Source organism: Corvus kubaryi, unplaced genomic scaffold, assembly GCF_017639235.1.
Source record: "Corvus kubaryi isolate FWS band 111438036 unplaced genomic scaffold, C.kubaryi_AGA036_p1.0 37398, whole genome shotgun sequence".
Classification (NCBI taxonomy): Eukaryota; Metazoa; Chordata; class Aves; order Passeriformes; family Corvidae; genus Corvus; species Corvus kubaryi.
In genome coordinates this window covers 44084478-44107863 of record NW_024581137.1, presented here as the reverse complement: position 1 = coordinate 44107863, position 23386 = coordinate 44084478, and the positions used below count along the sequence as shown (strand labels likewise).

The window sequence follows — 23386 nt, the reverse complement described above, 5'->3', positions numbered from 1 at the left end:
CACCGTAGACCAGGAAAGTAAAATGTGAGTGCCAAATCCAGGAAGGCAGGTCTACCTTGCAACATGCAATCATAGGCCTTCCGATCTCTCCTCCCTAATGCGTCCCAGAATCCCAAGGGCTCTGACCCTTCATCACATTCATGAATTGTCACCTTGCTGCTGCTGTGCAGCCCTGCCTCCAGCGGACACCTACAAAACACAAAGAGAGAGAGTGAACTCAGCGTTCCTGCCCCAAACACAGCTAACACAAACCTGCTGGCCACTTGCATTAGTGGAACCCAAAAGTACCCTACAGGCTTGTTGCATACCTCATGTCAACATAGGCACTTTGAAAAATTATCAAAAAACAAGACAGGGAATTTCAACAGCTATTCTCATAGCATTTGGATCCCATTCCCAGAGTGAAGAAGATACTCGCATGAGTTCTCAGTAGATTCTCACTGCCTGCTTTTGTAACTGCTGCTGTCCTCCTTGCATGCTTTCCCAAATTAATTTCCTCTTCCTTATTCACAAGGCTGGATTCTAATCCTCCTATCAAATGCAATTTAATTTGCTATTCAGATGTTTAGCATCTCATTCCAAATGGAAAACGGCTTTTTTTTAAACTGTAATTAGTCCAGTAGGAAGAATGTGGATGCCCCATCCCTGGAAGTGTTCAAGGCCAGGTTGGATGGGGCTTTGAGCAACCTGGTCTAGTGGAAGGTATCTCTGCCCATGGCAGGAGGGTTGGAGTTAGATGAACTTTAAGGTCCCTTCCAATTCAAACCATTCTGTGAGTCTATTAATAAATGCATTTGATCTCCAGTGAAAGCAATTACAGAATGTGAGTTTTCTCCACTCTCCCAAACCAACCAACCTTCACTCCTCCTCCTCACCAAGCATGCACATGCTGCATTTGTACTGAGAGGACAGCTTTGTTTATTTCAAATTTTCTTTGAGTCAGACTATTTTAAGTAAATTGGTAGTCTATATAAACATGTCCAAAATATAGGTCAGACACTCACTGTTCTTTTATTTTATTGGCTGCCGTTCTTCCTACATCCTTGGTGTGGGACTGTGCTTTGCAGCCATGCCACAGGTAGATAAGAGCTTTGTTGATATTGAGGACAATCATGGATGTCCTAGAACGCAGGCTGCTGCAGTGACATGCTACTTCAAGTAAGTTTCCTTCACTGGGAACTTCTCCTCGCACGCAATAAAGCCTCCAATCACCTGGAGCAGACAGGAACAGTGCAGCACTATTATAAAATCACACAGGACTGAAAATTCAAAACCTCTGCTCTGGAACAGCTGTTCTCATACTGGATGAATTTCACCTACTGCATGCCTACGTTGCCACAGAATAACTAGCTAAGCACCAGGTCTGGCTAACACTACTTGAGAAACCCTGTGCAGAAAAGATGCCTTCTGAAACCTTGCTACAGGAGTACAAGTATTGAGAGCTGAAGAGTTTAACAGCAGAAAAGTCAAGTTCTGCTCTTTCATATCATGAAGAAGGGAAACAAACACAGTATTCCTCCTATTCAACTCCTCTTCCCCTCTGCACCTTAGGAACATAAGGTCACAGTCAAGTGAAAACTGGAACATCTCCAAGCTACACTTCCATTGAAATTCTCCTACCTCAACTACCGCATTCAAGGAATATGTCACAAAAAGCAGTGATTGGGTAATAAAAGCTTAGAGCTTTCTTTGGAGCAGAAGAACTGCTCATAAAAACACTTTTCTTCCCCAGACTGTGTAGGAAAGAACATACTTTAAAGCAGCACTTGGCTTAAGTAAAACCAAACTAAAACAATTTATGTGTGCATCAATACAATCAAGTCAGCATGCTCTAGCATGACAAAATCCATTTTAAACTCAAAGAAGAAAAAGACTGCCTTGAAACAAAGCATTGCAAAGCTGTCTCAAGAGTTTCATGGCATTAATTTTTCCTTTCTACAGACTATGGTAGTTGAGACTGAATACAAAGCCCTCCACAACAGCTAAAGAAGGATTTTGGGGCAGAAACTCTTAACTAACAATAATTTACTTTGTGCATTTTCTTCTTCCTCTTCCCTTCTTCCAGCATGCACAATCATCCCTCCTTGGAAACACTGCAAGAAGCATGGTGGTTCTTTCCCTTGAAGCACTTGTACCTGGAAATGGAAAGCACCACTCTTCATTAAAAAAAATAAGGCAAGTATACAGACTCAGGAAAACTGGTCTCTATGGATTACTAAAAATTATATAGTTATGGCCACCCACAAAGATGGCTTTCCTTCTACTTTACAACTGCTGACTATTGTTTAAATTACCATATATCAGCATGCAATGGGTTCCATATGCGACCTGGATATTAAAAGAAACCTCCAGCTGGAATCTAACAATTGAGTTTCAGAGGATAATGGAATACCAAATGAACTTTAATTTAAATTGGTTTAAACTAACCATTTTTTGAATTTTATGAATTTTTACAGAACCTGTCCACCTTGACCTATGTTCACTGAAACCAATATGGAGATAACATAGGAACTGAAGTAGGTTCAAAATTTGCTGTAAAACTGGTTTCTATGATAACATGCATGTTCTTTGCTCAGTAAACATTGCATTTGGAGAATGAAACTGGTATGGCCAGTTCCTAAATCAGCTACGTTGCAGAGACTCTCACACTCTTGATCAAGGGCCCTTATATTTCTCCTCTATGAACTCCTGTCTCTCTTGTCATTTCTATGCTGCTGTTAAAAAACTAAAAACATGATCAAGGTACAGAAACTAACTTTAAACCTCCCACCTTGTATGCTGGTAACAGTGAAGCCACAGCAAAGCCCAAGTATGCCTAAAGACAAAGCAAACTAGCCTGTCCTCAGCTTCAAGCTAGCTGCATCTGCATTGGCTAGAATCTCTGCAAACAATGCAATAATATGTAATTAGAGAGTAAGCAAATTGAAAATTTCAAATGTATTTTTTTGCCTTGGCCTACAGAAAGTGCTTCTCCTCAGCGCTAGGAAGACAGTCCTGCTATCTGAACATGAAAGGAAGGCATGAATCTCTCTAACTGTGCTTCACTTATTCCTGCAGGGATGGGAGAGACCACCTTCTCCTCCACCCTTTTCCAGAAATATCCTTAGAAGCAGGATCTCTGGCAGTTGGAATAATGTCAAAAGTAATTTTGAGGTCTGACTATTTGTAATGGCAAGAACACAGAAAGGGAGGAGGCGAAAAAGATCATTCCTGTTTACTGTTAGCAGCTACCCAGACAGGCGAATCTTACCGGGTCTGCCACCTAGGAAGCTCACCTGTGCTCCTCTCTCTTCATCAAGTTCCACTGTCATGAGTGCTGATGTTCCTTTCTCACTCACTGTGGAGTGCCTTCCTTGCCAAAAGAAATACACACATTTCTCTTTTCCAACAGCCCGTACTTGTTGCTCTCCTTTTTGTCTGCTTCCAACTGCAAAACAGAGAGCACATGCTGAAGAAAGTACTCTGGCTATAGGTTTAAACAGCACATGGTTTAATCCCATCTGCCAGCTCAGCACTATCCCATCCAGAACAGGAAAGAAAAAAATGTGCAATTGGAGGAACATTAGGTCTCCAAGTCAGCGTGTCCCTGTGCAGAGCTGGCATTGTCTCCTCAGGTGGATGTAAGCCCACAGGCAGAGATGCCTGTGTTGGCTGGAAAAAGAGATGTAGAAAGACCTGGTACTATCTGGAGACAGCACTTGAGCCAATATGCATGTGAAATGGCATGTCCAGTTATGTTACCAGAAGAGTGCATTATGGCTCATTTTCCACATTACACACTGTTCTTTGGCAGCAGGAGAGCAGCTGCTTTTTTTTTTTTTCCCTTAACAATCAGTATTTAGTTGTTATGATAAGCAAATAATGTTTACAGCAAGTGAAATTCAACAACACAACCACTTACAGAATATTTCACTCTTTCCAGTGAATAGGGAATAAACAGGTTTAATTAAATCAAAGATTTAAAAAAACCCCAAGAGTTTGAAAACAGATTTTTAAAAAAAATATTAAAACATCTGCCTTGATTCCAGCAGCGCTGAGCAGCATCCAACTGAAACACTTAGGAGAAAGCATCCTGTTTTTTTCAAGTTGAGAATAATCAGACCACTACCCACTTCTAAAATTTATGGGAATCTGTACATTTAGTCCATAAAAGTACTGCCTCCTACATAAAAATTTATTCTCTTTTGGAGTGATGGAATATGTTTTCATCCATTTGGATTAGAAGTCTGTTTACAGTTCAGTACTAGTGTTACCCACTTCTCCCAAGACTTACAAGCTTTTATATTTTTCTTGGATTTGCCAGTATCTGATCTCAAGGATCCTGACTAAGACCTACCTACATTTTTTTGGCTAAAAGCCTGAAGCTGTATAACTGTTACACTGCTTTCAACTGATTTTAATATACTGCTATTTGGAACAATCAGTTTTAGACTATTTGTTTTTAACTTACCACAAAAGCCACCTATTCTTAGTTTAGTGCCAGAAGGGAGAGTTCCAATGGGTTTACAGAGCTGACTGGTTATCAGCCTTTACCTGCTGTTCTCAGGCTCTGTGTTGGAACACTGCTGAGCCTGAAATCCAGATCAAAGAGTTTCCAGCAGCAGCAGAAGGGACAGCAAGGGCAATGAGCTGGCAAGGGCTTTTCCTGTCATTGTTACTGATCTCCATTACCCAGGTTTTTCTTGTTGCTAAGCCTACCTCTCTTGCAAGACATTCAGACCCCAGCCATTAGTCCAGCTGCCTAGTTATTTTGGTGTTAAGCTGTGGGCATAATTTGGCTTAACGAGCTGTCCTGTGAACATGTACACCACCAATGTTGGGTAAAAGCAGAGATGGACAGCATTACATTTGGTGTATCAAAAATAACTAACTTTTTTATTTCCTACTGCTTTCTTTTAAACAAAATAAAAAGCTTTATTTTTTAATGACCTAGGGAGGCTAAATTAGCATCCCTAACCTTTCAAACTGTCTCATATCCATAGAAATCTAGGTCTGGATCTCACCACTAATAGCAGGAGTTTTAGCTGCACTTCTGCATGTTTCAGGAGGATGAAATGGAATTGTTCACTAACCTGTAGTGCTCACCATGTACTTCCACTTCACCACATAAGTGTCTCCCTCATGGAACTGCCCTATGCTTTGCTTAGGCAGTCTACTATAATCAAATTCCAGGATGTGCCAGACATCCACAGAGGCAGTGATAATTTCAAACTGCCTCCCATCTTCTCCTTCTACAAGTCCATAGCCCCGGCCAATATTCATTCCATCCAAGACTGTGCCCACAGTTGTTTGAGGCACAGCTACCATTAGCATGACATCATATGGTTTAGAGTCAGATCTGGATTCTTCCTGTCAGAAAACACAGAGAAGAGATTTCTTTGAGCATAGCTTTTTTTTCTCCTGGCCCCACAGTTCCAGTCAAACATTTTGACTCCTGCACACTTCAGTACTTTAATATCTTGTCATCGTTCAATGCCTTGTCAAAGCCACCTCAGCAGTTGTCACTGAGCTGCCTGGCTCATATATAAATAATAATAATAATAATAATAATAATAATACATAATATATAATATATTAATATGTTTATATATAACATATAAAAGTAATACACACAAATATATTTATAATTATAATGTAATATATAAATAATAATACAAAACAACTCTGTGGGTTTGCTGTAGGAAGTGATGTTCTGGCCCCTAGGTCAAAGCCCACAAAATAAAGAAAGTGCTCTGGATCTTTGAACACAAATTTCCCTGGCTGCAATCCCAACTAGGTCATCTAGTTTGAAATACCTAGCATGCTTATTATATGCACCTTCTGGTGAAGGGATTCACTAGAATTCTTCTCATTGAGTTTCTTCAGTTCTGTCCAATCAAGAAATTTTTCTTTGAACAGTATTGTCTCATTATGTTCTGTGAGTCTGCCAAATACAGCCCAGTCTGGGCGTCCTTGTCCCTTTCTGTGCAAGGGAACAAAAGATACAGATCAAATTAAACACTGTGAAAAGAGGGCAAGAAAACTAAGTATCTGCAATGAGACTAAATTCGAGTTACAATACCTGGGTATGAGGGGATTGCATTCTCCTGGGTCCAGAGGATTTATATCACAATTGGAGTAGTCAAAGGTGCCATTCCACAAGTGTTTTGCCAGCTGGAACGCCACTTTTCTTTGTGCTAAAGTAACTTCCTTTCCATGCCACACATATACTTCACTGCCAAAATCAAATACCAGCACCTAAAACCAAACCCAAACAACAAAAAAATCAACCTACTATTAGGTTAGGTGATACCCTGATCTTCCAGTTTCCTTGTGCTGAACAGAAGTTCCTCCAAATATGAGTTTCCTCAGTGACACTAACAAGTAGCACTAAATGCAAGTAAGGACAGGGCACCGGTCTGCATTGCGATGTCCAGTTTCTGAGGATGACTGGAAGCAAGTAAGGGGAATGCTGTGAGGTGTATCTTTAGGTGGCTAAAGTCACTAGCAGATCAGAGAGTTCTTACTGCTAAAAACTTGGTTCTGTTGCATGACTGATTGCTGTCAGTTTCAGCAGCTTTCTCTGACATTTAAACCTATGCCTTGTCCTGCAGCCATGGAAGGCTGACAGAACGCACAACATAGGCAAAAAGGGAGTGACTTCAATACTTTCAAGAAAATGCATCGTGTCTTCATTTTAGAAACCTGCTCTCATTCCGACTTAGATGGGTGAAATGGTTGTTTGAAGAGGAAGAGTCTGCTAGGCATAGAAATAAAAGCAGGTTTTATTTTGTTTTGTTTTTCCAAAGGGCTACTTGTTTTGCATTTCATGATTCTGGAATAAGCCACTGTAGACACAAAGATTTATACTTCCTAAAATGGTATTTTACTTTAAAGATAACGTGAACTAATTTCTTGAGACCTGCAGCACAGTCTAGACAGCAAAGCGCTCAGAAGCCTTTCAGAAACACAGAGGATCCAGTTTTCAGTGATCCTCTCCACAAGCATTTGCAATTACTGAAAGTTATAATCAGTTGCATGTTCCTGCACTTACCACAGGAGCAGTAAGTGGCACAATACCTCTTTTGGTTGCAGCAGGGTACATTTTGGCACCTTTCCCCAGTAGTCATCCTCAGGAATGAGTTTATCTTCTACGAGGCGGTAAATGCAATTTGTTTCTATTATTGCGGCTTCATACATTTCATCTTCTTCAGGACTTCCAGCGGCTTAAGGAAAAGATCGTCAAAAAACCCAAAAGAAATTAACATCCAACTATCTTTACTAAAGAGAACTGACTCTACTATCTTATTGTGATAGAGCATCAGATATTGTAACTATAACAATGCTTACACTGGTAATTTGTCTGTCCACCAAGGAGTTTCCAGAAGTCTTTGGCTGCGTGGGTATGGGTATTTATTCCTTCTTCTATAGTCTGTATATAAGAAGCTCTACAGCCAAGTTCCCTCTTTGTCTGAATTAAAGTTGCAAGTTCTGAAGCCTAAGAGATTAACAGTTATCTGAACAGGATTGCTTAAGTCTTTGGAATACTTGTGCAATATTCTTACTCAGGGAGAAGGCAAATGAGATATAATACAGCAAATAGCAGAAGAAATGGTTATTATTTATTGCACTAAATAAACAGACACTAGAAAAAAAAAGTTACAGAAATGCATTCATTCTTTCATTTGCCTTAAAGCAAGACTGATCTCAGTGGGCATGGGAATAAAAAGGACATCCTGCAATTCAGACTATTTTTTTTCAGTTCAATCTGTATCCTGAGGATATCCTTTTTTCTCTTGCAGCTTCACAAACTACCCACTCCTACGTCAGCTTTCATTGACCTAAATGACAGCTGACGTAGGAGTGGGTAGTTTGACAGCATGACCTAAAACCGATTTTCAGGAATCCTGCATCTCTCCCTGTCACGGACTGTAAGTTACATGCCAGTTTTTGGGAGAATTGGCACCAAGGCTCAATTTCATCAGAGACATACACTGCAATTCTTCTAAAAATAAATAATAAAATAGTACTGACCTTTGCTTTTTCTATGACATTTGCAAACTCTCCTACCCACAAGAAACATAAATGTGGAGTTAACAACAGGAAACAGTCTCCACTGTTCAGTGATGAGGCTCTTGGTTCAACTAATCTTGTTTGAACATGTCTTCTTCCTACAGAGAAAAGAAAGCTAATTGTATTCCTTCAACTACCACTATCAAGTGCCACCACCTGATTTGTTTTGAAGGAAATACAAACAATCCCAACACACTTAGCAAAATATGTGGAAACAGACATTTTAAGAACAATTAAAAACTACTACTGTGGAAAAAGAGTTTACTAACAGGAAACAAAATAAATGTTGTCTCCTATCAACTAATATTTCTATTATTTCCTGTTTTTGCTTTAACAACTCTGTGTCCTTCTGGAAATAAATGAATTAAGTAAATGGCAGACAGCAGCGAAACTCCAGAACCTTTTACATTTGCTTAAGTGAAGTTATGGCACAATTTCTGTAGGCAATAAAAAGTTTTAAGAATTCAGGAATTTTAAGAATTTTGTTTCCAAAACCTAGCTATTTGCAGAATCAGATATGTTATTATGCACTGTAAGGGGAAGTGGAGTAAGAACACTGTCACATCACTTCCAAGTCATGCTGAGCACTGGAAGAATGGGACAGTTAAAAAATTTCCACAGGAGATAGCCAGAATTTCTGAAATATTCTGTTTTCTCCTTGGGAAACACACAACAGTGCCTCAATGCAAACCTATTTGTAAGGTTTAACTTGTTACACAATTATCACTTATTTTTTCAGGTTTTGGACATAAATCTTGACCTGAAGATCTAGAACAAGCTAAGCATCTAAATGTGGTAGCATCTCCCATATGTTACATTCAGCCTATTATTTAGGGAAAGTAAAAGCAGTTCCAGCATACCTTTAATTTGCAGGAGCATTAGCTTCTTGTATGGCACAGCACTGTTGTTAGAGTTTTGCTCTGTTAGATTAACACTCCTCAGGCTAATGTTGCTGAAGTTCTCTTTGCTTGCCAGGCCAGCAAGCGCTACTTCTGAGAAATTTGAATTTGTAGACACTTGTACATAAAAAGAAGTTGGAGGAAAGACAGACAGACACAAAAATTACAAAATTATATTTAAAAATTGGTTGTTGCATTAAGAAAATAATTGCTGCCCATTATTTTCAGTTTTTCTTCTTCTCCATAGCAACAGCAAAGCCAGGTTGAACTCATTAATCACTAGCCCAAAAGATTTGTGGATTTAGGATTACCTAAATTTCTAGATATCATCCAAGAGTAAACTGTCAGTGTCAGAATTATGCTATTTGACAGAAATACCAACTTTGCTAGGAAACATCCTACCCAATGTTTCGTGAAGTACTGTATAGATCTTCACTGCCTTATAAGTCATTAATAATAAAAGACAGCACAGAGACAAGGTTAATTAACTGTAATTCCCTTAAAATTTGGCTGAGACAGTGTGATGCAACACCCATTTACACTTCAGAGTCTTAGTCATGTTTTACTGTAAACTTACAGCCCAAATTCTTGGCTACAAATTGCTCGACCAAAGACAACACACTTTATGAATTTATAACTCAGGGAAATCCTTCTCATGAGATGGCAATTAAGTATTACATATATAATTAATATTTTCATCAATGCATTCAATAGTTAAAGATGATCTTTCTTTACTCAAATGTAATAAGGAAAACTTGTACTCCAAAATGTAAGAGTAGCTTGACAAATCTTTAAATACATTTTACAATGATGTCTTTGCTGCCTGTCTGATTGTCAGGAGAAAGCAACTTCACAAGTAAAACACCTTGTATAAGCCCTGCCACAAAGCACTGATACTTTATGGAAATTAATTGTTAGGAGGCAAGAAGGCTAATCCCAGTTTCTGAGAGAAAATTAGTACCCAAAATTGAGGCCAGTGTACCTTAACAAAAGTGCATCTATTCTTGCCAGTTCTCACCCCAGCATGACAAAGTTGGATCTGCTTTCCTTGATCTCCTGTCCTCACCCTGCACACCCTGCAGGCATCGTGTCTCTCTCTCTCTCTCTCTCTCTCTCCACAAGGTGACTGTGCTAAAAATAAATAATTAAACCTATATACAGGAGGTGGCTATAGGTACTTTCCCTGAGGAAGTCACACATGCCCTTCTCTCCAGGCCTCCTAGACAGTCTACATTCCACCTTATACCTCAATCAATTTATTGCCACTCAGAGAATATGTTCGGTTCCTTCAGTTCTGGTTTTTGCATTGGGATTTTTTGTTTTGTTTTTAATTAAGAAGGCATAATGGTGTCATGTACAAATCATCCTGCTAGCTTACTTTTTTCTACTTTCATTCGCTTTGACTCCATGAAGGCAACATTCAGTCTTTGTTCAGTATATTCATGAAGAATATCTTGTCTTGCTGCCAGCATTTTCAAGGGGTTTCTTGAGGACTGGACTCTGCGTGTAGGCCTAACTGCACGTTTGTGCTCTGCTACAGAAGATGTCAACCTGAAAAACAAGCAGTGTTTATAATCATCAGTTAATTTTTCTAGTCAGAATCATCTAAAGACAAGAAAACAGGATCAGTTCCTCAGTTCAGGCAGAAGCATGATTTCAGAAGAAATGGATGTGCCTAGTACTAAGATACCTAAGAGATGATTTAGAGCTGAACATTTTGAACATTGCCCTTGTGTCTGCATTCAAAACAATGGGGAAAAAGTAATTCTTACTTTGGTGCATAAGGATCAAAGATGGCATCAAAGTCCTCATCAAGATCCAAAGGCACTGAGGAGGAAGGGAAATCCACATGGCGATAAAATTTGGAAAATGTTTCATCATCATCCAGCTTCATCACCTCTTTCACAGATCTTCCTGTAACTGTCAGCACTGTCTCTTGCATCCCAGCAACTGCAGGAAAAGAACACCTCTCCCAGTAAATAATCATACTGGAGTTTCTAACTCTAGAAAAGGTAAACATGACTTGTTTGGTAATTGTCTGGGTAATTTTTTGGAGGGTGGTGGTAGTGTTTAGGTTTTTGTTGGGGCTTTTTTTATGTTGATTTTTTTAATTGATGGTAGAAAAGTACATTGATAAAGAATATTAAAACAGTGTAACTGCTACTCATATGCAATAATAATTACGCAAAATGGTAGGGAAATATGGCTAAATGAAAACTTAGACACTATAAATGAGTTGCTCTAGTATGATGAGGTAAGCATTTTAGGGTCTTGTATATTCCATCTTGCCTCCACCTATGGAATTCCTTCCTTTGAAAAGATCTAGAATCACAAGGGGAGAAGTCATTATTTCAGACTAGTGAGTGTGGCACAGTCGTTATCCTATGCTAGTGCCTCCTATGCTGAAATGTGAATACATTGGTTTATGGTATCTGTTACACTACAAATTACATAAAGATTTTTGTCTTACAAATGGAGGGCAGACATATGAGATGGAAACCCCAGAGAACTCTAGAGAGCTTCCTAAACAGCCAACAGACTGTACAAGGAAGCTTATGAGCTCCTACAGAGAGTCAGTTTTCAAAAAATCAGGAAAGTGAATGAACTGTGCTTGGGAGCAGCCTACTATCCTATTTTGATTTTAAAAGGACTAAACTACATTTAAAGCTGTTTCACTGTATATGGCAATATGGTTCAGACTGGCTGTGTGATTTTAGGAAATTCTGTCCTACAGAATGATGTCTACATTGTTTTTAGAGAAATAAAGTTATTTTGGCATCTCTGATTTATTCTATTGTACATTTGTAATACAATAGCAAAAGGCTTTTCTTCTTAAAATTTAGCAAAGACTGAATCACAAAAATAAAATTATCAGTAAGTGAAGTCTGAGCAAAGAAGTATTTGTTTCTGCTACCAGTTATTTTAACTAAGGGGCACTTCAATCGATTTACTGAAGTCAGAGAGTGGATACGCTGCCACCCTCGGTAACTCTACCAACCTTTGTTATTCAGCCTTCCCAAGAACGACTCCAGCTTGTCAAGCTTCATATCTGATTCCAGCTGCATATCAGGCCTGGCTTCAATTTCTAAGCAAACCAGAAAGTAAAACCTGTTTATTGACAGGAAGTAAATAAGCCTGAACATATTTCAGCCATTTTTACTCCTTACCTTCCAAGGGCTTTGTAACTGGAGTGGTTGACTTTTGCCGGAAAGGGGATGCTACTGGTGTTAGTGCACTTGGAGCAGCCAGGCCTGCACAGGGACACAGAACACAGGAAATGCAGCCAAGAGTCAGCCTGTGTTTCCAACAGTGATGTCATGTCAGGGAAGCTATCTGGGGAAAGCAGATGAGCTTGGCTACTTCCTACAGGCCAGCACACTTCCCCAGCCTCCCCAGCAGCAGCGATGGCAGAGGGCCCTGCCTGCTCCTTTAATCAACAGCAACCTCAGAAACCACCCCATTCACAAGACAAAGCTTCATTTCCAATTGTCTCTAAGCAAGCTAACACAAGATATAGGCTTTCTCTGGAATACAGTAATTGTGCTCCTTCTCAAGGTAGCAGCAGTTCACTTGGTCTATATTTTGGGCTCCAGCTGTACCACACGCTACATTTTAAAAATATGGAAGTGTTCTGAACAGAAAGATATGGTTAGCAGGGAAGCCACCAAGATCTTGATAGGCACCTTCACCTCCACTACCCTCTTACTCCCTTTTTAAAATTTAAGCACATCTCTATTAATACACATAAGCAGGATGCATCTGACTTGTGAATGCTGTCCCTGGATTTCACAGTAATTCCTGGGCCCTGCTGGGTTTTTAAGAACACATAGAAACTGAAGTAGAAATGGAAGTTAGAATCCCCACCGTATCAAGCACTACTCCTGCCTTTTGTTGTACTCTCCTCCATCCTTTTCAGTAACTATCATAAAGGAATTCATTCTGGACCCAGTGGATAAAATAAAGATGATTTTTGTTTCGTTCTTTTCATATGAATCTACACTCCTCTAGTAAGAGAAATGCACTCCATAGGAGTCATGGGTTTTAGGGAGAAAGGCAAACTGAGGCAAAGAATTGTACCCATTAACTTTTGCAGCCTAGACTTTCAGTAAATGGGGAAACAGACATTCTTCTCTATTATCTATTTTCACTTAGCCAGTATACTAATTACTGAGCCATGTAAGTTTAAGCCCTTAGTTATTTTGATCAGGTTAAAGCAATATTGTGCTGGGAGAACATATACTAACCATGTTTCCACTATCTTTACTGCAAGTCCTAGCAACATAATTGTCATAATTGTCAAACACCAAGATAGATTTGCAATATAACTAGGTATCTTTTCCACAACCAATTTTTTTCCCCTGTTAGATAAGAGACTCGAAATTCCAGCAGGTTTCAAGCCAATGGGTAAAGCCTTCTTCAAGACATACTCAGGAGGACACAGCTCTTAAGCAGCTCTACCAGGACATAATCCACAAGACCACACTGAGAACTGCTTAGAAAAGGATCACCTTCCAATTAGGACTGAATAATTTTCAGCCATAACAAGCAATTAAAATACAGCATCTGTGCACATGCACATAACAAGGATTTTATTTTGCATTGCTTTCTCACAATCTCTTAAATCAAAAACTCATAATGGTAATTTATTCTTTCAGGATATAAAACCAGTACACATCTAACTAAAATCCCACTTAGATTACTTTTATTGATTTCACTGTCATTGCATTACCTTGCTTCTTCAAAAGCATGATCATAGCACCTAAAGAGATCCTTTCAATATAAGTTTTTTAATTAAGAAGAGCAAATGCTACCACCTTCCTTTCCTTCTCAAAGACCAATCTATTTATAAAAAAATACCAACAAAACAAAACAAAAAAACAATCTCAAAAAGCAAGTCTGTGGATAACTAAACAGTTTTTCTTGGTGATCCTCCAAAATAGTTTACTCTTTAAATAGTGACCACTGACATTTCTAGCAGCAAAACAATGTAAAATGTAAGCAGCAGCTAAAATATGTTACTAATAGATGTAATTCCTAATACTGTTCAGCTATTGCCAACAGATTGTGGCTTGGATTGCAAGCAGTTACTCCTGTTGCAATATTGCCCTCTCCCTATAATGATATTTTTTTAAATGGCTGTCATTTAACTCAAGGTTCATTGTTGTTGTGTTTAATAACCAAGTTCTTGTAACAGCCCAAAGTCTAGTATTCATTAAGCACAAAAGATCAGTTTAGGTGCCTTCTTCCCAAAGCTATCATCTTCCCAGGCATGCTGTGTGAACAGCTGCATTTCTACCATGTACAGCCTTCAGAGACTCCTGTCCACTTTAGAAAAATGACTAGATCTGGAAACAGTGACTGAATTCAAGAGATCCCAGAAAAGTCAACATTGCTCCCTCGTCATTTCTACTCTGTGGTTTTATGCAGAACCAGGGAACCTTCAGCCAAACATAACACTTTCAAGCTGTTGTCCAAGACAGCATCCATAAAAACAATACTTGTTTGCTAAATATTCCCAGTGATCCTAGGAGTGGAGGAAAAGCCAGCAACAGAAACAACTAGATTTCACAACTATCCTCTAGACAGTGCAGCTGGGTTTTCAAAGGAAGGATAAATAAGAAAGAATAATCCAGCTATGCCCTGGGAGTTGTATTAGAGGGAAAACCAAAACATATATCCCAAACACATGTTCAAGTGATAGATTTCCACCAGTCAGACAGAACCCAATAATAAGTGGATGGCGGTGCCACAGTGCAGAACAAAATGGATCAATGCCACGCCCAAAAGAAACTGAAGTGAACAACTCATGACATGATATTCCGTCGAAGATAAACAGTCCTCCTCTTGCTAAATACGGATGCTGTTTCTGCATAGCTTTAGTGGGACTTTATTTTGACTAGACAGATAAGAGGTGTCTTACTTATATTGGGATGATTTCATCACTGACCTTTTTTTACCATTCGGCCAGCTACAGTGAACTGTGTGGAGTCATTGGCTGCTCCTTTACCCTTGGACTTCCAGGCTTCTTCTCGAGCTGTAATCAGGTGTTTCCTCTCTTCAATGGTCATTTGGCTCTCGTGGTTATCTGCCATTCTTTGCTTTTTGGAGGAAATAGAGAACGAGTTGTTTAAAAAAAAAACCTGCTTAAAAAAAGGACATAGCTAAAGATTGGCTGAACATTTCAACTGCCAGATGCAGAGGGAAGGGAGCAGGAGACCAAGTTACTGAAGTGAAGTCAGACACAGCTTAGTGACCCTGAGATGCTTCATTGTCTTGCTGCCCCATTACACTGTGAGTGCAAGGTTTTGCTCTGTGCTCTTTGACCTTTTCTTGAGACTACCAGCCAGGGCAGATGGCACTCCTCTATGCAAAGCAAACCATTCACTCTGTGTATGAAATCATTTTCCAGACCTTGTTCTTTTGAAGCATGACTTGCTACACAAGTGAGATCACTACTGACTATGAGCAGATGTTTTTAAGTGTGCAAATCTGCAGGTGGCACAGAAAATAACAATGAAGTGGTGTAACTTCAGTGGATGATTCCTAATCAGTCTTTTACAGTAACTCAGTTCTCCAGGCACGATAAGCAGCCTCTCCAGAGGCTGCTGACTTTAGTTCTTAAGTCAGCTTGCTCCACTAAATATTTTTCCAATGACTGTGATCATCTCTACTACCCCCTCTTTTTTTTTTTTTCCCTTAGCTTTCCTTTCTTGCTTTAGAGGTTGGCAGCCAACAGCTGGAGTGATTAGAAGCAGAAGGTGCACTATCTTAGTGCCCTTCTCACACAGGAGGATTGATGATGGTACATTAAGTAGGAAAGAAACTGAATTTACATACTCTGCTGTAGCTAGGTCAGGCCAAAGGACTATTACTTTAATATACTTATCTTTGAAAAGTATCAACATTTCAGGGATTATACTGCACAGAAATAAAACATAGAAGTATTTTTAGTGCATGGGACTGTTAACTGTAGAATTACTTCCAAGTTGCATGCTATTCATCATTTTTCTTCACAACCTAGCTGCTAGAATTGAAAAAAAAAATAAAAAGAAAATCTCAAGCTCTAATACAGATCTAGCTCATGGAACCAGACAGGAAATGCAAAAGTATACAAAAGCTCGTGAACATTAACATTTTTCTCCTTTCAAGATACAAGGAAGATATTTTTTGTTTTCTTAAAAATCAATCAGATTACATAAATAAGTCATTTTATATAAAACTATTGTGACTGCAGGGGACACACTAATACAGAGACTTTGTAGCTTTCAGCATTTACCAGGATCAGTAGACATCAGCCAGAAGAGTGAAGACAAGCCAAGAAATGGTTTGTACAAGGACTAGGGCTACGAGAGCCCTCCACTCCTTCCCTCTTGTTCCATATATTTCTGCAGCCTTCTGCAGTAACATTTCCTCTCAATTTATCAGGAAAGAGAGCTGGGCAGCCAGACAATATGACTGCAAGCCATGACGATCAAGATTAAAAACTCTGATTTTTCCCTAGAACTCCAAAATGTTCAACAGAAATAACAACATGCAAGTGTATTCAGTATCATTTCCTCATCTGTCAAAGCCTCTGAATGCTTTAAAGAGAAACACTGAAGAAGTCTCTTTCATTTCTTCCAGTCTCTACCCATTCCAGTGTCAGCACAGCCACCACTGGGATGAAAAGTTGGCAGAAAAAATCACAACAAGACCTGGGCAGGAAATTAATAAATACCTAATGAAGCCACAAGTAAAATTTCATACACAAAACAAATACTTTTAACTTAGTAAGGATGCTGACTTCCATTACAATATGAGGGAAATGAGGGAGAGGCAGAATGAAGTAAAATCATATGGATTTGGTTTTGTTTTTTTAAACTTACAGGGATCTTAATTTTGGATTTTGTCTCCAGCGAATACCTGAAGCTTCAGGGTCTATAGAACTACTGAAAATTCTGAAGATGCAGACATGGAAAGTATGTGTGTTAATCACTACACACATGAGTTGCAAAAAAGACTGTCAGTAATTCTGGAGTTGTGCCAAAGGATAAAAGAAAACAGCTGTCTGACAGGAGAAAGAAACTTTTTTTTTTTTTTTTTTTTTTTTTTGAATGGAAGATTTCAATCTGTTCCATTGGGCAAAATATTTTTGGAGTTCCTGACAAAAAAAAAAAAAAATCAGACTGGATGCATATGTGACTTTGGAGCAATTCCATAGTAAATATCTTCCTAATGCATGAAGACTCCTACCTTAATCTATTAGTGAACAAATGAAATAAAAAATTATAAACTAAATAGACACCAAGCAATTCCCAACCAATTTCATTTCCCTTAATGGTCCTGATGAAAACCAGAAGTATATACCATGATTAACTAAAGAGTAATTTTCTATAGCTAGAAAGCTAACATGAGCCAATGCAACTGTCAAAAGAAATTTCAGAAAAAATCCACCTGCCAGTTGGGAACAGTTTAGAAAGCTTTCAGAATTGCCACATATAGCATTTGTGGAGGAATTAACTGGTCAAAGCACATTCTAGCTGGGAGAAAATACGTCAAGAAAGTTAAAGCTCAAGAAGCTTCTAAGTGCAAATCTTATTTTTAAATTAAAAAAAGCCAAATTATGATATGAAAGAACAATCTCAAATTTGCAACTGTAAAATAGTCAAACCAAGAATTAGTAGATCAAGAATAAATAAAAATAATACATAAGAACTTAGGAGTGAAACAGTTCCAATGCATTTTTTTTCATCAAAAAGGTGGTTACTTTCAATGAAATATTCTAAATTATTGTGGACAATACATGGATGTGTTCATTGATATCTCAGACAAAATATCTGGAAAAGATGCCCCAAAACACAAGCGTGAATTTTAAAAAAGCCTTTGAAAATGGGAAAATGTTGAGGATAAAAGCTCAGATGTGGACAATATTTAGAAGTAAAGCTAAAGCATGTAGGAACAAGTCACACAAGCTGTGGGTTGTTCCAGACACCCATGGAAAGGCTGCTGCAAAGACAATCAATGAAGAATCAAATCACAGGCACGTAATTAATGCCATTCCACATGGCATTATGGAAAACAGGTTTAATCAAAATGGTAAGTTTGATGAGCTCAAGTATGATTAAATATATTAATACAGTTACCTCTGATTTCTTTAATATATTTGAGTTAATCACTGATGACATTCTGAGGCAGTTTTTTTTGAGCAATATAAAAATATCAGTCCAGCTTACAGGCTGTAAACTGGTTAACTGACTGAAAAATTATTTCTGAACAGAAAAGAACCATGCAATGATGTGACTCATCCCAAATTTGATCAAAATATTTTCATTAACGTGGAAAACAAAGGATGTAGTCTCATCCCCTGAGAAGTCCCTCATGATGACACCAACATACAGAAGAATGGTGAAGATATAGAAGAGATAATCACATAGATGGTTGGGGGAAAAAAAGGGATATCAGAAAAGTCTGGTAAACCATGATTTTAAGAGAAATGTTATTTTAAAAGGGAAACAAAAAACCCCAGCCAATTAGGAAGACAAAAAAAGGAGACAAAAACTGCCATGGAAAGTTGTTCTGAACAGATAGTCTGCACAGGAATAGCCTGTCCATGTCCAGACTCCATGCTTCTACCCAGGATGCTGACAATTTTGAAAGGTTTCAGGAAAGGGCTGAAATATTTTTTAAAAAAAATCTACCTCAGATTAAATCAGGTCAGTATGTATTTTCACTGGAGAAAGGGTTAAGAGTTACACTTTACACAGCAAGAATATTTACAAGTGAAAAATTACTTAATATTGCTGAGAGTTTTCTGTATGCTGACAGTTTAGAATTAAGACTGTGTGTTTTTCTAAAAGAAGCCATTTTTAGTCTGAGAAGGATTTATAGACTCAGTACAAGAACAGTCAGAAACAGGGATTACTTTCCTCCCACTGCTTGGCTAGGCTGGATGATGATATTGATCTTTTCTAGCACTGCAACACATTTCTTGAGGTTATGCCAGGCACTCCCCTGCTCATTCTAAGGAAGAGGCCACATATAGGCAATGCTCCATCTTGTACCCTACAATTTTCCAGTCCAAGCAGTGTCCCCTTTAGGTCACAAGAACTGAGAAAGAGTGCTCTGTTAGCATGCTGGTGTGCTGTTTGTTTTTTGTGTGGTGGGGTTTGTTTTTGTTTGGTTGTTTTTTTTTTAACTATAAGAAACAAGATAATTCATGGTTTTCTATATAAAAGATCAAGACTGTCCCTACCTGGGGGAGTCCAAACCAAGAATGAACACCAAAAAATAATGTACTTTTCAAAAGAGGGTTCTATTTAAAACCAATGCTATAAATGACATAAAAGAAGGATTCAAAAAGAATCTATTTGGTTTTTTTTAATACAAGTAACTTTTCTAGTTTAAGCTCCTAAGACAAAAAAAAAGCATAAGGAGAATCCAACAGTTGTTCAAGTACGGTAAAAAGTCTCTGCACTGTTTCCTCTGCAACTTTATATGGGCCTTGTTATAAGAGAACGTGGAGAGAAAACTCCAATGCAAACATATGCCTTTCTGTTCAAAAGTGGTTTGAGCAAAACAGAACACACTCAACTCATATTTGGTGCAATAACAAAGTGATTAACTGTCCCAGAAAAAAACCCCTAACAAGTCTGCATGTACCTTGACACTGTGCAAGAAGGAAGCAGCTTGCTAAGAGAGCAGGATGTAGCTCACCACAGTCAATGGAAAGATGAATACTTTGATTTCTGTTTTCCTTTTAAGACAGATGGAATGAACAGCTCATTAAAGCTGTCATTACTCCTGTCCCTCCTGTCATTACTGGAGGGTTATTATTAAGATAGACTATATGTTTATCTTCTAGATACATAAAGCTGGTGAACTCTGTCACAACAAAACTAATAGGTGATTTGAAGTAAATAAGCTTTATTAAATCCAGAATTATGGAGAAGAGGTAACACTAACACATTTCAGTTATCAGTCCAACATTTAATGTTTAATTAAAAAAACTCATAGTAAAAGATCATCCCCAAAAACAGCTATGAAAGTGAACATGAAAATGGTAAATATCAGTTGCCTAAATGTTTATAATATATCCAGTAGACTCTTCCATATTCATCATCCTCAACCCAGCAGCGAGTACCTGCTCCTTGAATTCACTGCCATTACCCATGCTGGTCAGAGAGCTCCCTGCATGCAACACAGACTGTGGGAATGAAGAACCCAATGGATTCCTTGTAACACTACAACCACAGGTGTGAGCTCAGAGGCAAAGGACAAGGAGGTGTAATACAGTACAATTAGGTTTGCATATATCTGTTGAGGCCTTCCACTGAGCTCTCCTTGTTCCCTCGTGGTTTTCTGCAGCTTGTTTCTTTCCCCAGTTCTGCCTTTGCATTTTTTACCTCTGACCATGTGAACCAGGTATAGTTTGCTCACATTAAGGTCTATTATTCTACCGCTCAAAGACAACTTTGTTATGTTGCTCTGGCTGTAGAAAGTTTATATTTATCATTATCTGTTAATTCCTCATAAGTAAGTTCTTCAAATTGTCTATGATGGAATTGCAGAGCTACAGACATGATGTTGAGGAACACTTCACATGAAACTTCTCTAACATTTACTGGAACAGCAGCAGAACTCTACTCCCAAGCAAACACAAAGTTAATTCCACTGCCACAAGTTGCTTTGGGAATGTGCATCATCAATCTGAGTGTAATTTTCTGTCTCACTCCTCCCTCCAAAAATTAAATAGGAAGTTTATACAGCATTTCACCTTCCATCTCCAAGGATGACGGTCATCAGAAATCAGAGAACTTGATTCTTTCAAACTAGTACTACAGACCTTAAAGGAAGAAAGAGAGAGAAGCAGGAAGATGGGCAGTCAGAGAATAGAAGCAGGATGTGCCAAGGCAAAAATCCTTTACACAGGGACTAGGGAAAAGTGCTATAGGAAAGTCATCTCTGAACAAAAGCAGGTTTTTTACAGTCAATAAATTAGATGATGTTATGTCTTGCATTGTATATGCACATTACTTACAGGGAAGTCAGGGTACACAGCATTTTATTCTAAAATAAATGCTGTGTAGTTACATACTACTCCTTTTATACACCCTTTAAGCAACTTACAAGTTTTCAGTATTTTAATGAATTTTCAGTATTATAATGAATGCAATAATGTTTCCTTCATTTACTTTCTCACCTGTACACTCCAACACAGGTATAGAATTTTTAGAAAATAAAGAGAAACAGTAGCAGAATTTATATTGAAGAAGAGTACACAGCATAGTGGCATAGCATTGTTTCTTCAAAGCCACATTTACTAAGTTGGTTAATCAGTTAAGAGGATTATTAATTTCCTAAATTAAAGAACACTGTTAAATTGTGCTTACTTGAAATTGTTGAGCATTTAAATTGTGCAGACTTTTGCTCACCTGTTTAATAGGTAGAAAAGGATGAAATTTATGGAGAGCAGGTATAACAGGAGAGTAAGTAGAAGCATATACAGGTTCCTATGACAAGGACAGAAGCAAAGCAAAGGAATTAGAAAAGAACTGGACTACCAGAAATGGAAATGGGGGAGAAATAACTTCTCTTTGCCTTATTTCTTACTAAATCTTTTAATCTTCTAGAAATGTTTTCCCTACTGGAAAGCAGAGATCAAAAATGTTGTCATAATATAACAGCATGTTTACCAAAGCCATTCCATGCAAGAATTATCCAAGTTAGTAACAATGTCACTACAATCCAACACAGAACACAACAGCACAGCTGGAAGATACACTTTTCATATGCTGATAATTTTTGTATGTCTCTGTTTTCATGCCCCATTAAACTGATGAACCATGTCAACCACAATGTGAATAATTCTGCTGCAAGTTTAATTTTTACTAAACAGCAAATCATCTATTTTCTGGATTAAAGGAAAGAATGCTTGCTGAAACTGGGAGACTCAAAAGCCATCTGGAGCGATTTGCTAAGCCCAAAGTACTCAGTGAAGGTGAGTTCACCATTCTAAACACAGCTTACAAATAAACCCTGCCCCAGAGCTGGGCTTACCCAAAGCTGATTAGACATGGCTTTATCATCTTTAATTCTTCTCCCTTTCTGTAGGTTAAAGCAAGTGTGGAACATGGCACAGAGGATGGATAAATGCAGCTTATTAGAGTGGCTCAAAATGAAGCCTAAGAATTAGTTTCAGCTTTGATGAAAATGTGATACAAGCACTTGGTGGATGCCATATATGAAATGGATAAAACTATTTCCACAGCAAAAGACTAATATTTTGCCAAAAAGTCACTTTACAAGGACTTACCCTCTCTCAGATTTTTACACACTTCATCTCTGAGTAATTTTGAAATGACTGTTCAGCCCTAGCCTTTAACACCAGTGCTGAGCTCCAATTTAAACTTAATGTAAGAATTAAGTGTTTCAAATGTCAGTCACTGCCTTAATGCAACTGCAATGCAGCTGGTAATCACATTAATCAGGGACTCTGTTAAAAATGGTTCACTATAAAATAGAAATTTTTATTCCAGTAAATCTTCCTATTTTGATATTATGGAAAGACCTTGAGTTAATTAATTATTCTACTCATGAAGAAATCCAACAAACTGGAAGTGTTCCATCCAGCTAAAACAATGAAAACAAAGATACTAAATCCAAAAGATTTTTTCCAAATAAAAGGGGTTTTTTTTCCAGTAAGACATTCATCAGTGTACAGTTGTTCCCCTGATGTTAGAGCTATTCTTTGAATTGTCCAAGTATGTTTTACCATATATATAAATAATTCAAGAAGTCTCACAGCTTCCAAAAAAATTTTGATGATTGTGCAGCAATCATCAAAACAGATGCTGGACCTCCAAGTAAATCTCAACTTCCCCCCCATCTGTATCTCCTTGAGTTAATTCCTTAGTCTCTTTTTTTTCCCCCCATTTGACATTGCTCTGTCAGCTCTTCCATTAATTTTATGGTGTTTTTCTACAGTTTAGTCTACATACAAATGACTGTAACACATTTGGATAAGTATCTCACCATGCAGACACCACACAGAAGCATTTTGACTAGAAGTGATCAAAGAGCACTATTTAATGTAACTATATTTTTAAGACTATTAATCTTTCCACTTTTGTTGTTTCCGTGAAATCTAAATGTACTCCAATAACTTTTCATTTATACAGCTATGCTTCAATAATCAAATCTCCAGAACAAGTTAGATAACCTTTTAAGAGAGAGAGACACACAGACCCTGAAAAGGTGTCTGACTACATTAATAGGAGCACCATACTGCAACTAAAACCATCAGGCATTATTTTGAACCAGCAGGGCATGACAGTAGTTTACACACCCTTGCTGGTGATACATGACTGCCATGTGTGAAAATTGTCTAACTAGCTCAAAATTCAGTAATCAATACAAAACCTGCATTTTTATTGCAATCCAGCAACAGAAAATACTTA

At 38.1% G+C, this 23386-nt stretch overlaps 1 protein-coding gene across 18 annotated transcripts in view; it reads right to left on the bottom strand.

The window, feature by feature from the left end:
- Positions 1 to 23386, bottom strand: part of SVIL (supervillin) — a 129703-nt gene that overhangs the window by 4565 nt on the left and 101752 nt on the right. For 13 of the 18 annotated variants that reach the window (XM_042042977.1, XM_042042967.1, XM_042042968.1 and 10 more), the window contains 18 exons: positions 21362 to 21439; positions 20704 to 20772; positions 14899 to 15049; positions 12119 to 12202; positions 11950 to 12036; positions 10724 to 10901; positions 10330 to 10502; positions 8913 to 9068; positions 8014 to 8150; positions 7330 to 7477; positions 7060 to 7205; positions 6062 to 6237; positions 5818 to 5962; positions 5073 to 5349; positions 3276 to 3427; positions 2030 to 2135; positions 1005 to 1212; positions 56 to 189 (listed from right to left, as the gene is read on the bottom strand). In XM_042042977.1, coding sequence (XP_041898911.1) covers positions 56 to 189; positions 1005 to 1212; positions 2030 to 2135; positions 3276 to 3427; positions 5073 to 5349; positions 5818 to 5962; positions 6062 to 6237; positions 7060 to 7205; positions 7330 to 7477; positions 8014 to 8150; positions 8913 to 9068; positions 10330 to 10502; positions 10724 to 10901; positions 11950 to 12036; positions 12119 to 12202; positions 14899 to 15049; positions 20704 to 20772; positions 21362 to 21439 — 2605 coding nt within the window. The remainder of the gene's footprint in view (positions 1 to 55; positions 190 to 1004; positions 1213 to 2029; positions 2136 to 3275; positions 3428 to 5072; positions 5350 to 5817; positions 5963 to 6061; positions 6238 to 7059; positions 7206 to 7329; positions 7478 to 8013; positions 8151 to 8912; positions 9069 to 10329; positions 10503 to 10723; positions 10902 to 11949; positions 12037 to 12118; positions 12203 to 14898; positions 15050 to 20703; positions 20773 to 21361; positions 21440 to 23386) is intronic. The other 5 variants (XM_042042976.1, XM_042042982.1, XM_042042983.1 and 2 more) reach the window with 2 other exon arrangements.